General features: G+C 53.0%; 5 protein-coding genes across 5 annotated transcripts; 2 read left to right on the top strand and 3 right to left on the bottom strand.

Annotated features, from left to right (window-relative positions):
* Positions 1–152: 152 nt before the first annotated feature.
* On the bottom strand, positions 153–1,152 carry M409DRAFT_65973 (uncharacterized protein; the record flags this gene model as incomplete). The annotated part of the gene is made up of 2 exons (XM_033816738.1): positions 153–968; positions 1,027–1,152. The coding sequence occupies 2 exons, from the start codon at positions 1,150–1,152 to the stop codon at positions 153–155; spliced, it is 942 nt and encodes a 313-aa protein (XP_033668818.1).
* Positions 1,153–1,769: 617 nt separating this feature from the next.
* M409DRAFT_53874 (uncharacterized protein) lies at positions 1,770–4,346 on the bottom strand (the record flags this gene model as incomplete). Its single annotated transcript, XM_033812493.1, has 1 exon — positions 1,770–4,346. The coding sequence occupies one exon, from the start codon at positions 4,344–4,346 to the stop codon at positions 1,770–1,772; it is 2,577 nt and encodes an 858-aa protein (XP_033668817.1).
* A 1,265-nt stretch (positions 4,347–5,611) lies between these two features.
* M409DRAFT_22073 (glycosyltransferase family 2 protein) lies at positions 5,612–6,994 on the bottom strand (the record flags this gene model as incomplete). Its single annotated transcript, XM_033806174.1, has 2 exons — positions 5,612–5,671; positions 5,729–6,994. 2 exons carry the CDS (start codon positions 6,992–6,994, stop codon positions 5,612–5,614), a joined length of 1,326 nt encoding a protein of 441 aa, XP_033668816.1.
* A 3,271-nt stretch (positions 6,995–10,265) lies between these two features.
* M409DRAFT_36474 (uncharacterized protein) lies at positions 10,266–11,922 on the top strand (the record flags this gene model as incomplete). The annotated part of the gene is made up of 2 exons (XM_033810562.1): positions 10,266–10,430; positions 10,516–11,922. The coding sequence occupies 2 exons, from the start codon at positions 10,266–10,268 to the stop codon at positions 11,920–11,922; spliced, it is 1,572 nt and encodes a 523-aa protein (XP_033668815.1).
* Positions 11,923–13,256: 1,334 nt separating this feature from the next.
* Positions 13,257–13,787, top strand: M409DRAFT_22071 (uncharacterized protein; the record flags this gene model as incomplete). The annotated part of the gene is made up of 1 exon (XM_033806173.1): positions 13,257–13,787. One exon carries the CDS (start codon positions 13,257–13,259, stop codon positions 13,785–13,787), a length of 531 nt encoding a protein of 176 aa, XP_033668814.1.
* Positions 13,788–14,345: the final 558 nt, after the last annotated feature.

The raw sequence follows: 14,345 nt of genomic DNA, 5'->3' as shown, positions 1-14,345 counted from the left end.
ACGGCGGTATTGATACTGTATGCTCAACGAGTACATCGATCGAGCAGTTCAGACTTAAATGCAGTCAACTCACAGAAAGGACAAAAGGTAGTCAGACAGACAAAGAACACGATCGTTCAACGACTCATGATCGACCAAGCTATCGATTTTCCCTACAACTTACTGTTGCCACTCTTGACCTTCATCTTCGCCCGTCCATTGCTCAAACACACCTTCCCACCCTTGACCGAAGTCTGGAATCGAATATCCTCCCAACCCTCACTGTCCTTATTCCCAGTCCTCCAAATCTCCGTGACCGTAGTATCACCTGGCTTGACTGGCGACGCGAATCGGCACGCGTACTCTTTGATGCTCGCTGGGTCACCACCGCCCAGCTCCTTGACCAACGCGTGCGCGGTCGTGTTCCAAGAGTATAGACCGTGGATAATCACGCCCCCGAAGCCCATCTTCTTGCCTGGCTCAGGATCGATGTGGAGGGGATTGTAGTCGCCGTTGAGACGGTACAGAGCAGCCGTCTCGTCGTTTGTAAGCTGCTCGTACACAGCATCAGGCTTCTTGCCCTGTGGTGGAGGGAAGCTTTCGGTCTTTGGTCCCTTGGGTCCACCCCAGTTGCCCTGTCCAACAAAGAAGCCGGAGCCTATAGCCGTGGTGTAGACTTCACCAGTCTGTGCGTCCACGATATCGGTCTGCGTCTCAAGGACGGTACCCGGCTTTCCCTTGTCGTAGACACCAATCACCTTGCTCCTTGACTCGAACTTCCGGCCCTCGCTGGTGACGGGCAGTGGCCTATAGAAGAACATCTTGCGCTCGCCATCGAGGACGCGCTTGTTGTCGAGTTTGGGGATGCCGGGGATCTGAGGACGGCCGGCATCTTGGGCGGCGTAGAAGTCGATTACTTCCTGGGAGGTGTTCTTGAAGGGGAGGATGATGGGGTAGGTAGGGAAGACGGCGAAGTTGGGGTGGAGTTCCTGCGATCGATGTCAGTTCGATAGATCGTCTCGCCCGTCGTCGAACATCGCAGCTTACATAGAGGTAGTGCAGCTCGTCAGCAGTCGCGCCAATGCTTGCTGCGAAGAGCAAGACGTCTCTCTTGAGCCAGCCGACTTCCTTCGCTGGGCTCTCATGGCCGGCTCCTGGGTTGCTTTCTGGCATGTTGGATGATCAGGATCGTTCACTTCGACTTACTCTGATGAAGATCGATGGTCTGTTCATGTACAGAGCTCTTGCCTACGAATCGACCGTGGGTTGTCGTTGCCGTGGAGCTCCATCTTCGGCAGCGGCAATTCCTCCAAAGCTTGCCGAGGTCTTGGTGTCGATCGTGTCATCACCCAGATCAGGTCTCGAATCCGAGTCGATTGACATCGACCAGCATTAAGTATCTGGGGCGAATGCCACATACAACGTGGAGTGGCTCATGTCAAGAGGAGGGAGTCTAGGGCGGCTGCACAAGCTACGACCGTTCGCGACGGGCTCTCACGAGAATTCGTCGGAAGGGGAGCACAACAACACACACAGAAGCTTGGCTGAAGAAGAAAGAACGAGACAAATAAAAGATAAAGCAAAGACACGGTTCACCTAACCGTGATCAGGCTGATGAGGATATCAATCTATAGCCACGGAATAGATCGCAACGCTCTCCGTCCCGCCCATGGATATCAGTTTGTATGCCATCGAAAATGCAGCAGAACGCCTCTATTATCATGAGATCACTCTCTTCGAGCCCATAACACTACTCCTCTTCGCTGCTCGAACTATCTCCCTCCTCCTCTTCAAGGCCGATCAAATTTCCCCCCCCCGCGCGAGGCCACGTCCTTGCTCAGCTGCTTCGACCAAAGCGCCACGTATTTCCCCTTCTGCTCGAAAAGCTCCTCATGCGTTCCTCTCTCCACGATCTCACCGTCCTGAATGACGAGGATCAAGTCCGCGTGCTGGATCGTTGATAGTCGATGCGCGACGATGAAGGTCGTTCGGTCTGCGGTGAGTCGCTTGAAGGCCTGCTGAATCACGGCCTCTGTCTCGGCATCGATCATGCTCGTGGCTTCGTCAAGTAGCACGATCTTCGGCCGCCGCACCATTGCACGCGCGATTGCTATCCGCTGCAGCTCACCACCGGACAGCTTCACGCCTCTCTCGCCGACCTTGGCGCTGTATCCATCTGGAAAGCTCATGATCTTGTCGTGGATCGCAGCAGCTCGGCAGGCGTCCATGACCTCTTCATCCGTAGCGTCTAACCGCGCGTACTTGATATTCTCCATGATGGTGAAGTTGAAGAGCGATGGATCCTGCGGCACCATACCAAACGAATCACGCAGACTGTCGAGCGTGACTTCACGGATATCCTGGCCGTCGATTCTGACAGCGCCGCCATTGACGTCGTAGTATCGATAAAGCAGCTTCAAGGTCGTCGACTTGCCTCCGCCTGTCTCGCCAACCAGAGCAACTGTCTGGCCCGGTTTCACAGTGAAGTTGACGTCTTTGAGGGTTGGCCTTCGAGGATCGTATGCGAATTCGACATGATCGAAAGACACCTCACCCTTTGTGACCTCAAGTTCCTTTGCGTCAGGGACGTCCGTGATACTCGGCTTCGTTGTCAGTAATTGTAGCAAACGCTCCGAGTCGGTCAACATTCCCGTGATCTTGCGCACCGAGTATGAGACAAGGCTGAACGGCTCCTCAATGGAGTCCAGATACGAGACCAGCGTGACGAAGTTCCTGACGCCGACAGTGCCTTGGGATACTTGGTAAACCGCCAGGACTGTGGCAGCCACCCTTCCAAGAAACATAACCGCGTTCTGTGCTCCACCACCAAGGTCAAAGGCAAGATAGTACTTCCATTCAGCGAAGTTGAAAGCGTCGACAGCATTGCTGTACCTCGCCGATTCGTACTTGCCTCGATTGAAGTGAGATACTGTCTGCCAATTGTTGATGGCCTCGTTCTGGACTTTGGACTCCTCGCGCATAGTGGTGTTGAAGTTCCGGCGCTGCTTGATGCTCAAGCTCGTGACCTTGGCTCCGATCCAGATGTATGCGATTCCCACCGCCAACAAGATCATGGCCATGTAAATGTCGAAGAGTATCGAGACGTATACGAACGCAGCAATAAGATCGAAAAACATTGGAAGAACGTCAAAGAACATGAAGTTGACAAGGTCCTGAAGATTAGTGCCTTGCTCGATGGCTCGCATCAGTTCGCCAGAGTTCTTTTCGTTGTGGAAGTCCATGGACAAAGTCATGACATGCTGGAACGAGATCGTCGCGATGGCTTTGTACCCGTATTGCTGCACGGGTAGCTGTGCTATCTCCCTGATGAGACGTACACCAGCATGGGAGCCAAGAGCTGCATACAGAATCCAGAATCCGAGAGAAGACCACGGGACCATTCCAGTGCCAGCGAAGTTTGTGAGGTCCTCGACCAGTATACCTAGCTGCCTGGGCACAAGGATGTTGAGGATACGCTCTGCGACAATGCAGAGTCCCACAAGGGCGATGCATGCCTGTACTCGACGTTCTTTCCGCGGCAGCACCATCCGAATGAAGATACCGTATTCAGACAAATAGCTGATCCAGCTGCCAGACTGCTGCAACCGCTTCTTCTGCTGTGCCCTGAGCTCCTTGTCTCCCTCAGGATCCTCCGTATCTGAATCGTATCCCCAGTCGTAGTCATCATCGTCTGAGTCCTCCTCGTTGGAGAAGAGGCTGTCGTTTGGTGATCGAGCGGGCTTCGATGCATGGCCGTTTGGTTGTCCATTTGCTCCGTTGACATTGCCGCCTTCGCTCGTGTCTGCTGCTAACAGTGCCTCACTCTCGTCATCCAATGTGACACTCCGACGGCGATCGCCCAGCATGGAGAAGCCTGTGAAGAGGCAGAGCACGAGAAGACAAAGTGCCCTGAGAACGCACAGTATCATTCGACCTTCCGCGTATTCGTTCGTCGGTATTGTCAATCCTTGCAATGCAATGATAGGAATTTCGAGGGCCAGGGCAACGAACCACGCGCCAAGATATTGGTGCCATATTGGATTCTTGTTCTCGAGGAGTCCCAAGCTGAGACCACTGTGGGCGGTCAACAGTAGCAACAAATAGGCACTGTAATCCGGCGTCGATGAGAATTCTGGTTTTTGGAATGCTTGCGTTATGGTCGTGATGCCCTCAGCAACAACGGTTCCAGTCACGCCAAAAGCCAACGTGATCGCTGGATATCTTCGCAATCTCGTTCCAGAATGTTTTGACGGTTGCTGAAGTAGACACGATGCAGTTATCTTGGCAGCGATGAAGTAGAAGATCGTCGCTAGAGGCGTCGCCAAGTGTAGAGCCACAAGGGCTGTCGATGTTTGTGTTGTAGTCATAATCGTGCTTTGCAAGTGTTCGTCTCGTCGGTACTGTGATGTCCCGTACAGGGTGGTTTTAGTATGCCAGTGAGGCAGCAATAAATGAATGGGTGTGTAGATATAAGGCAATGTGAGACGCAAAATGATATTCGTCTTAAAGAAAAGGCTGTATCAGGCAGTGTAGTTCAGCAAGACACTACTGCTGTAAGTCATACGTACAAACTTCGGCCTAAGACAACATACGAGCAAACGACCACCCAAGCGAGGTGGCGGTGTCATAAGAGTCATGTAGATGCGAGAGTCGCCGGCCAGCAGCAGGAAAAATGTCTCTACTGGCGGCGAAGCCGTAAAGGCAGCGCGCACGACAATGGACAGGACGAGACCAACGTCTGCACCTAGAGGTCCACAACCTCAACAGATGCAGAGAGCGGTCTGACTGTCTACTTGCCGCCAGCACCGCCCTTTCAGATGGGAACTTGCGGTGACTCAAAGTGAGCAGCATCTAGGTTCGTGCCTGTGAGCTGAACGAAAGAGGGTGACGTAGATGTGGCTCTCGAGGCCGCCACGTTCTCGACCTCGCACGACATGGGTTGTTCGCCTTGGCAGCATGTTGGCTCCGTGAGACTCTGGGTGTGGGATCACGGCATGGCAGAGCCGCAGCTGTAGTCGTACATTGACAGCGGTGAAAAAGTTGTCGATGTTATGGTTGAAAAAGTGGCAGGTCTTGGCCGGGATATCGCACTGACTGTTACGCAATCCGTGCATCTTGCTGCGGAAGGATTCTCCAGTTCGGATTACGTTGCAGGAGTTCCGTCGACTTCACTTCATCATGTTGAAGAACGGTGTAAAAGGAACATCTTTCTGAAAACCATCGCAGACTTTTCGTGGTATTGTTACAGCTATACGCAGGGACTTACCCTCGTTTTCATCGACTCATTTCTCGTCTAAAAGTACACAGCAACACGCTTTTGGGCCATTCCGGCGAATCTCCATCTCGTGGAATCATGCTTCGTCAATCATCGTCGTCATCCCAGAAGCAAGCAAAAAGGAAAGCAAAAGTCAGAGCAAATCGATCGAGTGTTGCGCCGTCCTGTCTGAAAAGGCGCTGCTGAGTTTTATAGCAGCGTCGATCCAGCCTCAGCGCCGAAAATGCGGAACGCGATCTTGAAGGCAATGCGAATTTCAGTCCAATAGCGCCCATCGCTATGCATGCTCGAAAAACAGAAAGCCATTCGTGGTGGGAAGGCCAGCTCGAGTGTCGAACTGTCTATGGCCAAGCAGTCCTAAGAGGTCTGCTCCGCGGCGAAGTAATCGTCCCCGATCATGTCATGTCCCAGAGTTGGCTGTTGATAAGGTGTCAGCATGTACGTGGACTTGCACTGGAAGCCATCAGAACTTACCTCGTCAATAGTGTTCTTCAACAATGGGATCACCTCTGCGTCGTCTGCTCTGGATTGCTGGAGGCTGGTGAGGTTTTGCGAACCCCAATGCGTCGTCTTCATGGTGAACAATGCCCAAAGGTTGATGAGGCCGTGGAAATAGCTGAACACGATGCCGATTGGAACAAACTTGAGGTCCTGCGGATACTTTCGGAAATGAGGAATCATCTTCAGATTCTTGGTGAAGATGATCCAGATGGCGAGGACGACGTACGCAATGCGAGCTGTCGTCAAGGTCGCATCCTCAAGAGCAAGGTGCAGGAAGAAGAACAGGAGTCCATCAATGAGGAGCGCAGGCGTCTGGAACTGACTGATGTAGATGTAGTAGAGGCCCCAGATGTACCTCAGCGACCGCCAATACTGCTCGTTCTCCATGACAGTAAAGTTACCACGCCAGTGGGCACGGGCCCACCTCATGCACTGGCTCAGGTACTTGATGTCGCCTTCGACAGTCGTCTCGATCACTGCGCGAGAATCGAACTGCAGGACGATCTTGTGACCATTCGAGTAAACCCATCGGGTCAAACACTTATCGTCGTCGGAGTTTAGGGGCTTGCCGCGCCACGTGTCGTGTGTGAAATAGTGGTAGAACTCGTCTTTCTGGATGACATCGGTACGGTACGCAGCAGTTCGGCCGGACAGCGTCGAGATGGAGCCATCGATCGCGTTGGTCGCGCAGTTGTTCCAGACGCGGCGCTCCAAGTAGCTGATTCCCAGGAAGTTCCAGGAGCCAGGGTTCTCGTTACGACGAACTCTCTGACGGGTGCCGCCAGCGCCAACGCCCGGGTCTTCGAAGATGGCGAGCAGGTATTCCAGGTAATTGTCTGGCCAAAACACGTCGTCATCTGCGAGCACCGTGATCTTCGTCTTGATCAGAGGCATGGCCTTGAGAATCTGGTTCCGCTTATTGAGCTCGTCGACGCCAAGGACGGTGATGGTAGAGGTCGACGTGTGGATGGCCACGAGGCTCTCGACCAGAGGGACGTTGATGTTGGCCGTGACCATGAAGATCGCGGCCGGTCGGTTGCCCAAGATGCGCTGCACGCAGTGAGCAATCTCGTCTGGGGTCTTGAAAGTGGTTGGTATAATGACGGAGACGTCATCAGAGGTATAGGTTGGCTTTTCGAGGACTGGCTTGGGTTTATACGTGGCATACGCGAAGATGCTCACGACCGTGCGGAGATAGCGGAAGATGAAGAGGGCGATGAAGGCCTTGAGGCCGGACATGGCGGTGTCAGACATAGCGGAACTGATGTCTGAGACTGTCGCAGAGTGGTGGGGTGTCTATCGCAAGGTTCTGAGGTCTCTGGTTTTAGGTGAGTGCACGACGCTGTGATTGTCGTCGATGTCTCGGTTGGATCTGCTCGTGCTGATGTCTTTCTAACCTGCAGATGCGATGTTAGCTTGTGGGCAAGGTCCAAATGTCGATATGCACTGACGAGAAATCAAATCGAACCGCAGTCACGCTGGCGAATACTCGAAGAGGTGGTTGTCGGCACAAAGCTCTTGACGACAGACGCTCTATGCGCCGCCGAAAGGGCCTCGAGGTTGTCTGCAAGGTGGTTGAATGTAATTGTGATGTTGGAAGAGAGGTGCTGGTCGTGTTGAAAGGCTTTGTTAGTGGCACAAAGAGTCGTGTCGAATTCGTGGAGGAAAGAAGAAAGAAACGCGGCGTTCAATGGTGCGACACGTGGAGACAAGGCAATTGTGAAGACAGCTGATTCACTCGAGTCTCACAGGTAGCAGCACATGAATTGCATGTGGGTGAAGAGGGCGACGGGTACAAAAGGGAGAGACGAGTCGCGTGTGTCTTCAGGTCGTGTCTTTCACGCTACCATGCTCCACGAGTCTGACGGTGCCGCCTGCCTCTTCTCCAGCCAACCCTTGAGCAAGAAAACATCACAAGGAAGTCGCGTCCCGACATCATAAGCACGATCAAGAACCACCGCTCAAGAACCACCAGCCATGTGTTTCTACAGAGAGATCATATGTGCCAACTGCGGCAGCACTATCTTCATGCAGTCCACCGGCCAATGCTCCATGTTCCACGTCAACTTCGGCGGATCAAAGTGCCCTCCCACGATCACCAAGATCATCGACGGCAACTGCGGCTGCCTCGCACCTCCACCTGCTGGCTCTGCACCGCGAGGACCCCCTCGGAGTCTCCTCGATCCACCTCTCAATCCGAATCCACCACGCTTCCTGAGCTGGCACCGTTAATCCCCCCGAGGACTCATCGACGACGTCAGCAACGCGTGCTCTTTTCGCTGCCCATCGATGGGCCAATCGACTGGGACAAAAGAAGAGTTGGGATAGCCGCGAAGGGGGGTTTTAAGTTCATGTATCAGTAGACCATATCATAGATTAGCATTGCGGGCAATGTAGGCGATCGGTGCCAGGTTCGGGAAGAGAAACCGTTTCATACTTTCAATCATCAAATCCCTTCCGACCTTTCAGTCCTCGCGTTCATATTTGGCTGCATCCTCTCCTCATGAAGACACCCGTGCATTGTTCAAAGCTCATCCTGCTTTTCGTTACTCGCATGAATGTAGGACTTCTGGACTCAACTTCCAGAAGTAGAAGGCTCGTTCGGGTCGTGTAGAAAGTTTGTTGAAATCGACGCTCTTCGTTCAACACATTCAAACATCACACCAACGCGCCGACGCTGCAACCCATCTTCACCATCAAGCACACCTGTACCTCTCGTAGCCCTCGCTCACAGTATCACGAAGAAGCGCCATCAACGACTACACCTTCTGCTCTCCGACCAAAAGAAGCCGACCATACAATCAAGCTCGATGTCGATCCCTCACGATACCACCAGAGCAACGGGGATGAAGGTACATTCGCAAGTTCGATACGAGGAGAAGGAGGATTGGGCGTAACAGGTGGAGTCTCTGCTCCACGCGACAAGGCAACGGCTCACTGCAAATAGTGAGATCGATCCACATCAACCTCCAATCCTGAGAGAAACAGCATCGCACTCCAGCAAGACCAACATCGCCGACGCGCCTTCTAGGGCAACGAGAAAGACCTGAACTGGCTGCTCGGCATGAATTCAACCACGCCCCATTGCCAGATTCTACGGCCACCGACTCCTCAAAGCGCATTTTTACGTGTAGCGTCGCTCTATCTCGCTCAGTTCCCCAGATTCACATTGTCGGCTGCGCCATCCGTGCAAAGAACGCGAGGACAAAGAGATGGCAGACGCTGTGGGCAGTGGAGTTCAACACTACTCGACACCAAGGTGAAAGAGATGGACACAAAGCTATTACGAGGATTATGTTGGGATAGAGTTTCCGAACTAGAGGCTGTTTCACGGGTGTGCAGGACGAGTCTCTCCCATAATCTTGCACGGCTTGGTAGTTAAGAGAAACATATGAAGACGCCTATCTATAGAGTCTGCAAGGACTCAGGTGCGAGCAATTACGCGAGAGTCCGTTCAAGGCCGTGCTTTCCAGAGAGGTCGCAACATACCAAGCGTTCGGACAGGGGAGCAAGGAAGTTAGAGGGGACGGATTTGTGGAAACAACCCGGGACGCAGCACTGGAATACCTTGGGCTCTAAGGTCTAGAATCGACAAGAAGCCTCTTGCCTATGCTCCATCTCAGGCATTCTTCAACGCTACGTTCTGGCACTTGTCGATTGTCTTTCAGCAATTTCCTACAGCAGCCCGTGGTAGCAGCTATCTGTCCATCGATTATGTGCCAGCGGCTCAGTCCATTCTACTGCTCTTAGTGATGAGTTGAGAAGTGTTATTGCCTGATTGTCGCGCACTGAACGAGAGGATAAAGAGGGAAGGATCTTGGGATTTAGATGTGTAGACTTGACATATGAGGAAAGCATTGAAAACCTTGAAGACTTGACGTGGGTGACACCTTACTGCTGGTATCCGAAAAAGTTGCAGCTGATTAAATTGAGACTGCCCAACCTTCAATTCTCTCATTTCACTCATTCAAGCTGGTTTTTTGTAACAGTTCTCCCTCTTTGTGCTCTGTGACAACATCGTGATTGAGCCTCAGAGGTGGAACAGACCGTCTCGTGCTTCAATTTAGTCTTCATGTGCAACGACCTCTATTTCTGTTCTCGTGAATATACCATGAACTTTAGCCCAGAAATTCATGTGATTATCAAAAGTGAAGTGAATGTTAAAGCCTAGGGAAGTGGAGGATCTCGCCCCGGTCAAGTTAACGGTACGCGGACAAACTCATCTCCTTCAAGTCTAGTTTCACCACGTCGACCCCAAGGCTTCCGATGTGGACGTCGATGTGGGGTCAGACGCATGTGGGCACAGAACGTCAACCCAAGCACAACCAAGTCGTTCAAGTACTCGGCATTCAACGGCAACAAAGGAGCGACGGTCGCACGACATTCCCCTCGAATTCGACCTTGGACCTCCAACCTCACAGCCTCGTGACTCTCCACGCATGAACGACACGCATACGCAGAAACGACCGAGTCCTCACGCAGCTTGCCCTGACAGCGGGGCACTGAAACCATGGAAGTACCGACGACGAGTTCCCTCGCGGATATCTACCCAGGAGATGCGTTGAAGAGCCAGACTACGAGGTGGAACCAGCTGTTGAGCACATTCAAGGAGAGATATGGCAAGTCTCCAGAGTTCGTCTCGAGGAGTCCGGGCAGAGTCAACATTATTGGCGAGGTATGTGATCGCGTGCCTTGAAGCAAAGCATGTGATTGAGGATAAGAGATGGTCCTCAAGGCTAGAGGCTGACATGGCGTCGCAGCACATTGACTACTCCCTCTACGAGGTCATTCCAATGGCTGTCACAGCCGACGTCCTCCTCGCCGTTGCAGTCCACAAGAAGGAATCAGGACCAAGTACCATTCGTCTTACGAACGTACACCCAACGAAGTTCGAATCGCGAGAGTTCCAGATCCCGGATACTGGAGATGTCCACATCGATTCCTCGACGCTAGAGTGGACGAACTACTTCAAGTCAGGTCTGGTCGGTGCCACAGAGTTACTCCGCAAGAAGGCCAAAGACTTCAAGAGCAGCATCGGCATGGACATCCTCGCCGACGGAACTGTACCCTCGGGAGGCGGTCTTTCGAGCAGTGCAGCCTTCGTCTGTGCCAGTGCGTTGGCGGCGATGAAGGCGAATGGCATCAAGGAGGTCGACAAGAAAGAGCTCGTTGAATTAGCCATTGTCTCTGAGCGTGCCGTTGGCGTTTTCTCTGGTGGCATGGACCAATCTGCATCCGTCTTCCCGCTACAAGGCTCAGCACTCTACGTCTCGTTCGTTCCGGAACTCTCAGCAAAAAACATCGCCTTCCCGGAGCTCAAATCACCACTCACCTTCGTCATTGCACAATCATTCGTCGCGGCAGACAAGCACGTTACTGCGCCTGTATGCTACAACCTACGCGTCGTCGAAGTCACTCTGGCAGCACTGGTTATGGCGAAGATCCTTGGACTGAGCGGGTTGCCAGAGGACGCAGGCCCATTGAACCACAGCCTGAGAGGCTTCCACGACACCTACTTCCAGGAGAAGGAGGGCATCAAGGACAACCACGCGGTGTCGAAGGCTGAATTTCAAGAGCAGCTCCAAAGCCTCGTCAAGAAGGTTGACGATTACTTGCCTCAAGAGGAGGGCTACACACGAGAGCAAATTGCGGAAATCCTTGGACTGAGCGTCGCGGAGTTGGAAAAGAAGCACATGAGCAAGTTCCCTATCCGAGCGGAACGGTTTAAGCTTCGACAAAGAGCGATGCATGTCTTTGGTGAAGCCATTCGAGTACTCAAGTTCATGGACCTCCTCTACTCGCTGCCTCCTAAGACCGACAAGGAGAATACCGAACTGCTGAAGTCGCTCGGTGAGCTGCTGAACGACACACAGGAGTCATGCAGAGACATCTACGAGAACAGCTGCCCGGAGCTGGACGAGCTTTGCGACCTTGCGCGCTCAGCTGGTTCTTATGGAAGCAGGCTGACGGGTGCAGGCTGGGGAGGTTGCTCAGTGCACCTTGTGCCCGAGGATAAGGTGGAGAGCGTGAAGCAGAAGTGGATCCATGAGTACTACAAGAAGAAGTTCCCGGACATCACCGACGAGAAGTTGGCGGAGGCTATTGTTGTGTCAAAGCCAGGCAGTGGAAGCTCCGTCTTTCAGGTCAACGGACGAGAGTCGATATGAGGTGCTGGTTGAAGGATGTGTTGCATAGGGTGGCATTGGGGGAGTTGAAGCTGGCAAAGCGAGCAGGCATTGAAACATGATGACTTGAGGTTGAATTGAATCAGATACCTACCCAGCCGGTGGTCCTTTTCACAACGGCAATGCTCCGAATAGGATGATCATACTCATCATTACATTGTCGTGTCTCCCCATGCCATAGCCTGCGTGACACGTGAATGTAGCGTTGCGTGGCGTAGTCTTCTTCTCGAAGACTGGGCGCTGCAGTTGTAGAACTCGCTTCTCACAGACTCTGACAATGTCGAAGCTGATGTTGCTGGCTTTGTCGTTGTCGAAGTAGACTCGTACAGGGCGCTTTGTTCGAACAAGACTCATCTCCGAGACCACGTTCTTTGAGACCAGGTTCTTTATGACTTCGTCGGTGAAGTCTCGAGGCGATCGTCCCAGCTGCTTTCTTGACGGCTTCTTCTTGCGAAGAAAGTGCGAGCTATGCTCCTTACCTTGCCATCCATCCTTTGACGATAGCAGCAGAGGTCCAAGGCAAGACCAGTCTTTGCTGGCCTCAACACGGCATTCCCGGCGACTTCTGACGGTGAAGATTCGAAGAGATGGGTTCGAATTACTCTTCCCTGCCTGTTTTTGCAAGGAGAATGCTGATGTGGCCCATTCTTTCACCTCTCACCTGTTCTCGTACACGTTCCCACTTTTCCAGGCGCGGTCGTCCTTGAGCGCCGGTATGGATCGTTGACAGCAGGGCGAATCGGGATCGTTGCGATTATGACAATGAACGTCCGGGAAGACTATGTCCACTATGTTGTTTCTTCACTCTTTCGCAGACCGTTCTCATTCTCATGTACCTTCTCTCCTCCGCCTCTTGTATCGCCGCCGGCGCGACGCGACCTGTGTCTCGTGACGCCTTTTTGCAAAGCGAGGAGCAGGGTGTGCGAGGCGATGAGATCGAGCAAGACTTGTTGCGGCCGCCGGAAGGTGTGATCGTAGAAGGAAGAGCATGGGCTCAGTCCAGGACAGTGGGATCTGCGCTCCAAAATATTACCCTCATATGCACATTGTTGCCGCCGCCCCTGTAGACTCCAAATGATGCCTGGGTACGATGTCCTCGACTGCTTGCTTCTACTGTTCAGTCGCAGATGGTTCCCGATGGCGTTTGGCCGTTATGGCTCGGCACAATGTGTATGCTGAGTAGACCGTAGTATTTCATATGATGAGATAGGTGTTTGATGGAGTATGTGTGGATGGCTACGAGGATCGCGTTCGTGGAGGCTGTTCTCATCATGGAATGCAATTGACTTTGTCCGGTCCGAGCTTGACTTCCTGCGATGGATCCACCAGCTCGACCGTACCTCTGTACCTCTGTACCACGCCCTCGACCTCGAAACCCATCTCTCCGCGCTCCTTCGACAATAAATCCACCGTCCAACGGCATGATCGTGCGATCCAGAGCCCTGCTACCGCCCTTCCGCAGAAGCCATACAATAACCCTCCCAACAATCCGCAATGAATCCACCGCAGCCACAACACCCCAAACCTCCGCCGAAGCCCAAAGGAAAGCCCTCGTCGCCGCACGCATAGAAGCACGAGAACGAGAAGCAGCCGCAGCACTAGCCGCATCACGGGCGGACGCAGCACAGCAACATGCAGCGTTGGTCGAGCGGACGAGGAAGCTGAACAGCTACAGCGGGTCGGATCGATACATCTACATCACGGCGATTGTGTTGTTCCTGGCTACGCCGCCGGTGATATACTTTTGGTGGAGGCATCGTGCGGAGCATATGGGGCAGAAGAAGCAGGCTATGTTGGAGGAGTTGGCGGAGAGGAGGAGGGTTTTCCAGGAGAGTCGGGGGAAGTGAGCGTGGACGAGAAGAGGAATATTGATGTTGTTCATATCAATGAGGGCTCGAGGTCTTCACTCTGATCGGATACGAGGCTGCGGTATGGAGAGCAAGCAAAGGAGACTACTCAATGGTCAAGCTCTCCCAGTAGATTTCAGGCAGAGGAAACGGCAAGTCAAGAGATGCAGTGAGGCGAGTGGGTAAAAGAGCTCAGACGAGGGGATATCAATGCCACTTTGTTCGGTGGAAGGAAACTCCCAACACCGGAGCCTACGACCACGAAGAGGAAGGAAAAATGAGAGATGCTTTTGTGGCATAGACAAGAGGCGTTTGATATTCTGGCCATACTCTCGCATTGAACGTATCTTACGTTTCAACCGTTACGACCTGTGCCCGCCGATGCTCAATCCAAGTGGACCCTCAAAATGCCTCCCTCGACTCGTGGTCAACGTTGTGAACAGCCTGTCTGCCTTCTTCCATTCGAAATCAGGTCCATGGCCGCGTCTTCGCCATACCATCGTCGTCGCACTCTTGCCGCCATTCGCCACCGCGTTATCATCGCCATCGTCTCTTCAT

This window comes from Zasmidium cellare (assembly GCF_010093935.1).
Source record: "Zasmidium cellare ATCC 36951 unplaced genomic scaffold M409scaffold_14, whole genome shotgun sequence".
NCBI lineage: Eukaryota > Fungi > Ascomycota > Dothideomycetes > Mycosphaerellales > Mycosphaerellaceae > Zasmidium > Zasmidium cellare.
The sequence above is the reverse complement of the archived record's forward strand: the minus strand, read 5'-3'. Positions and strand labels throughout refer to the sequence as shown.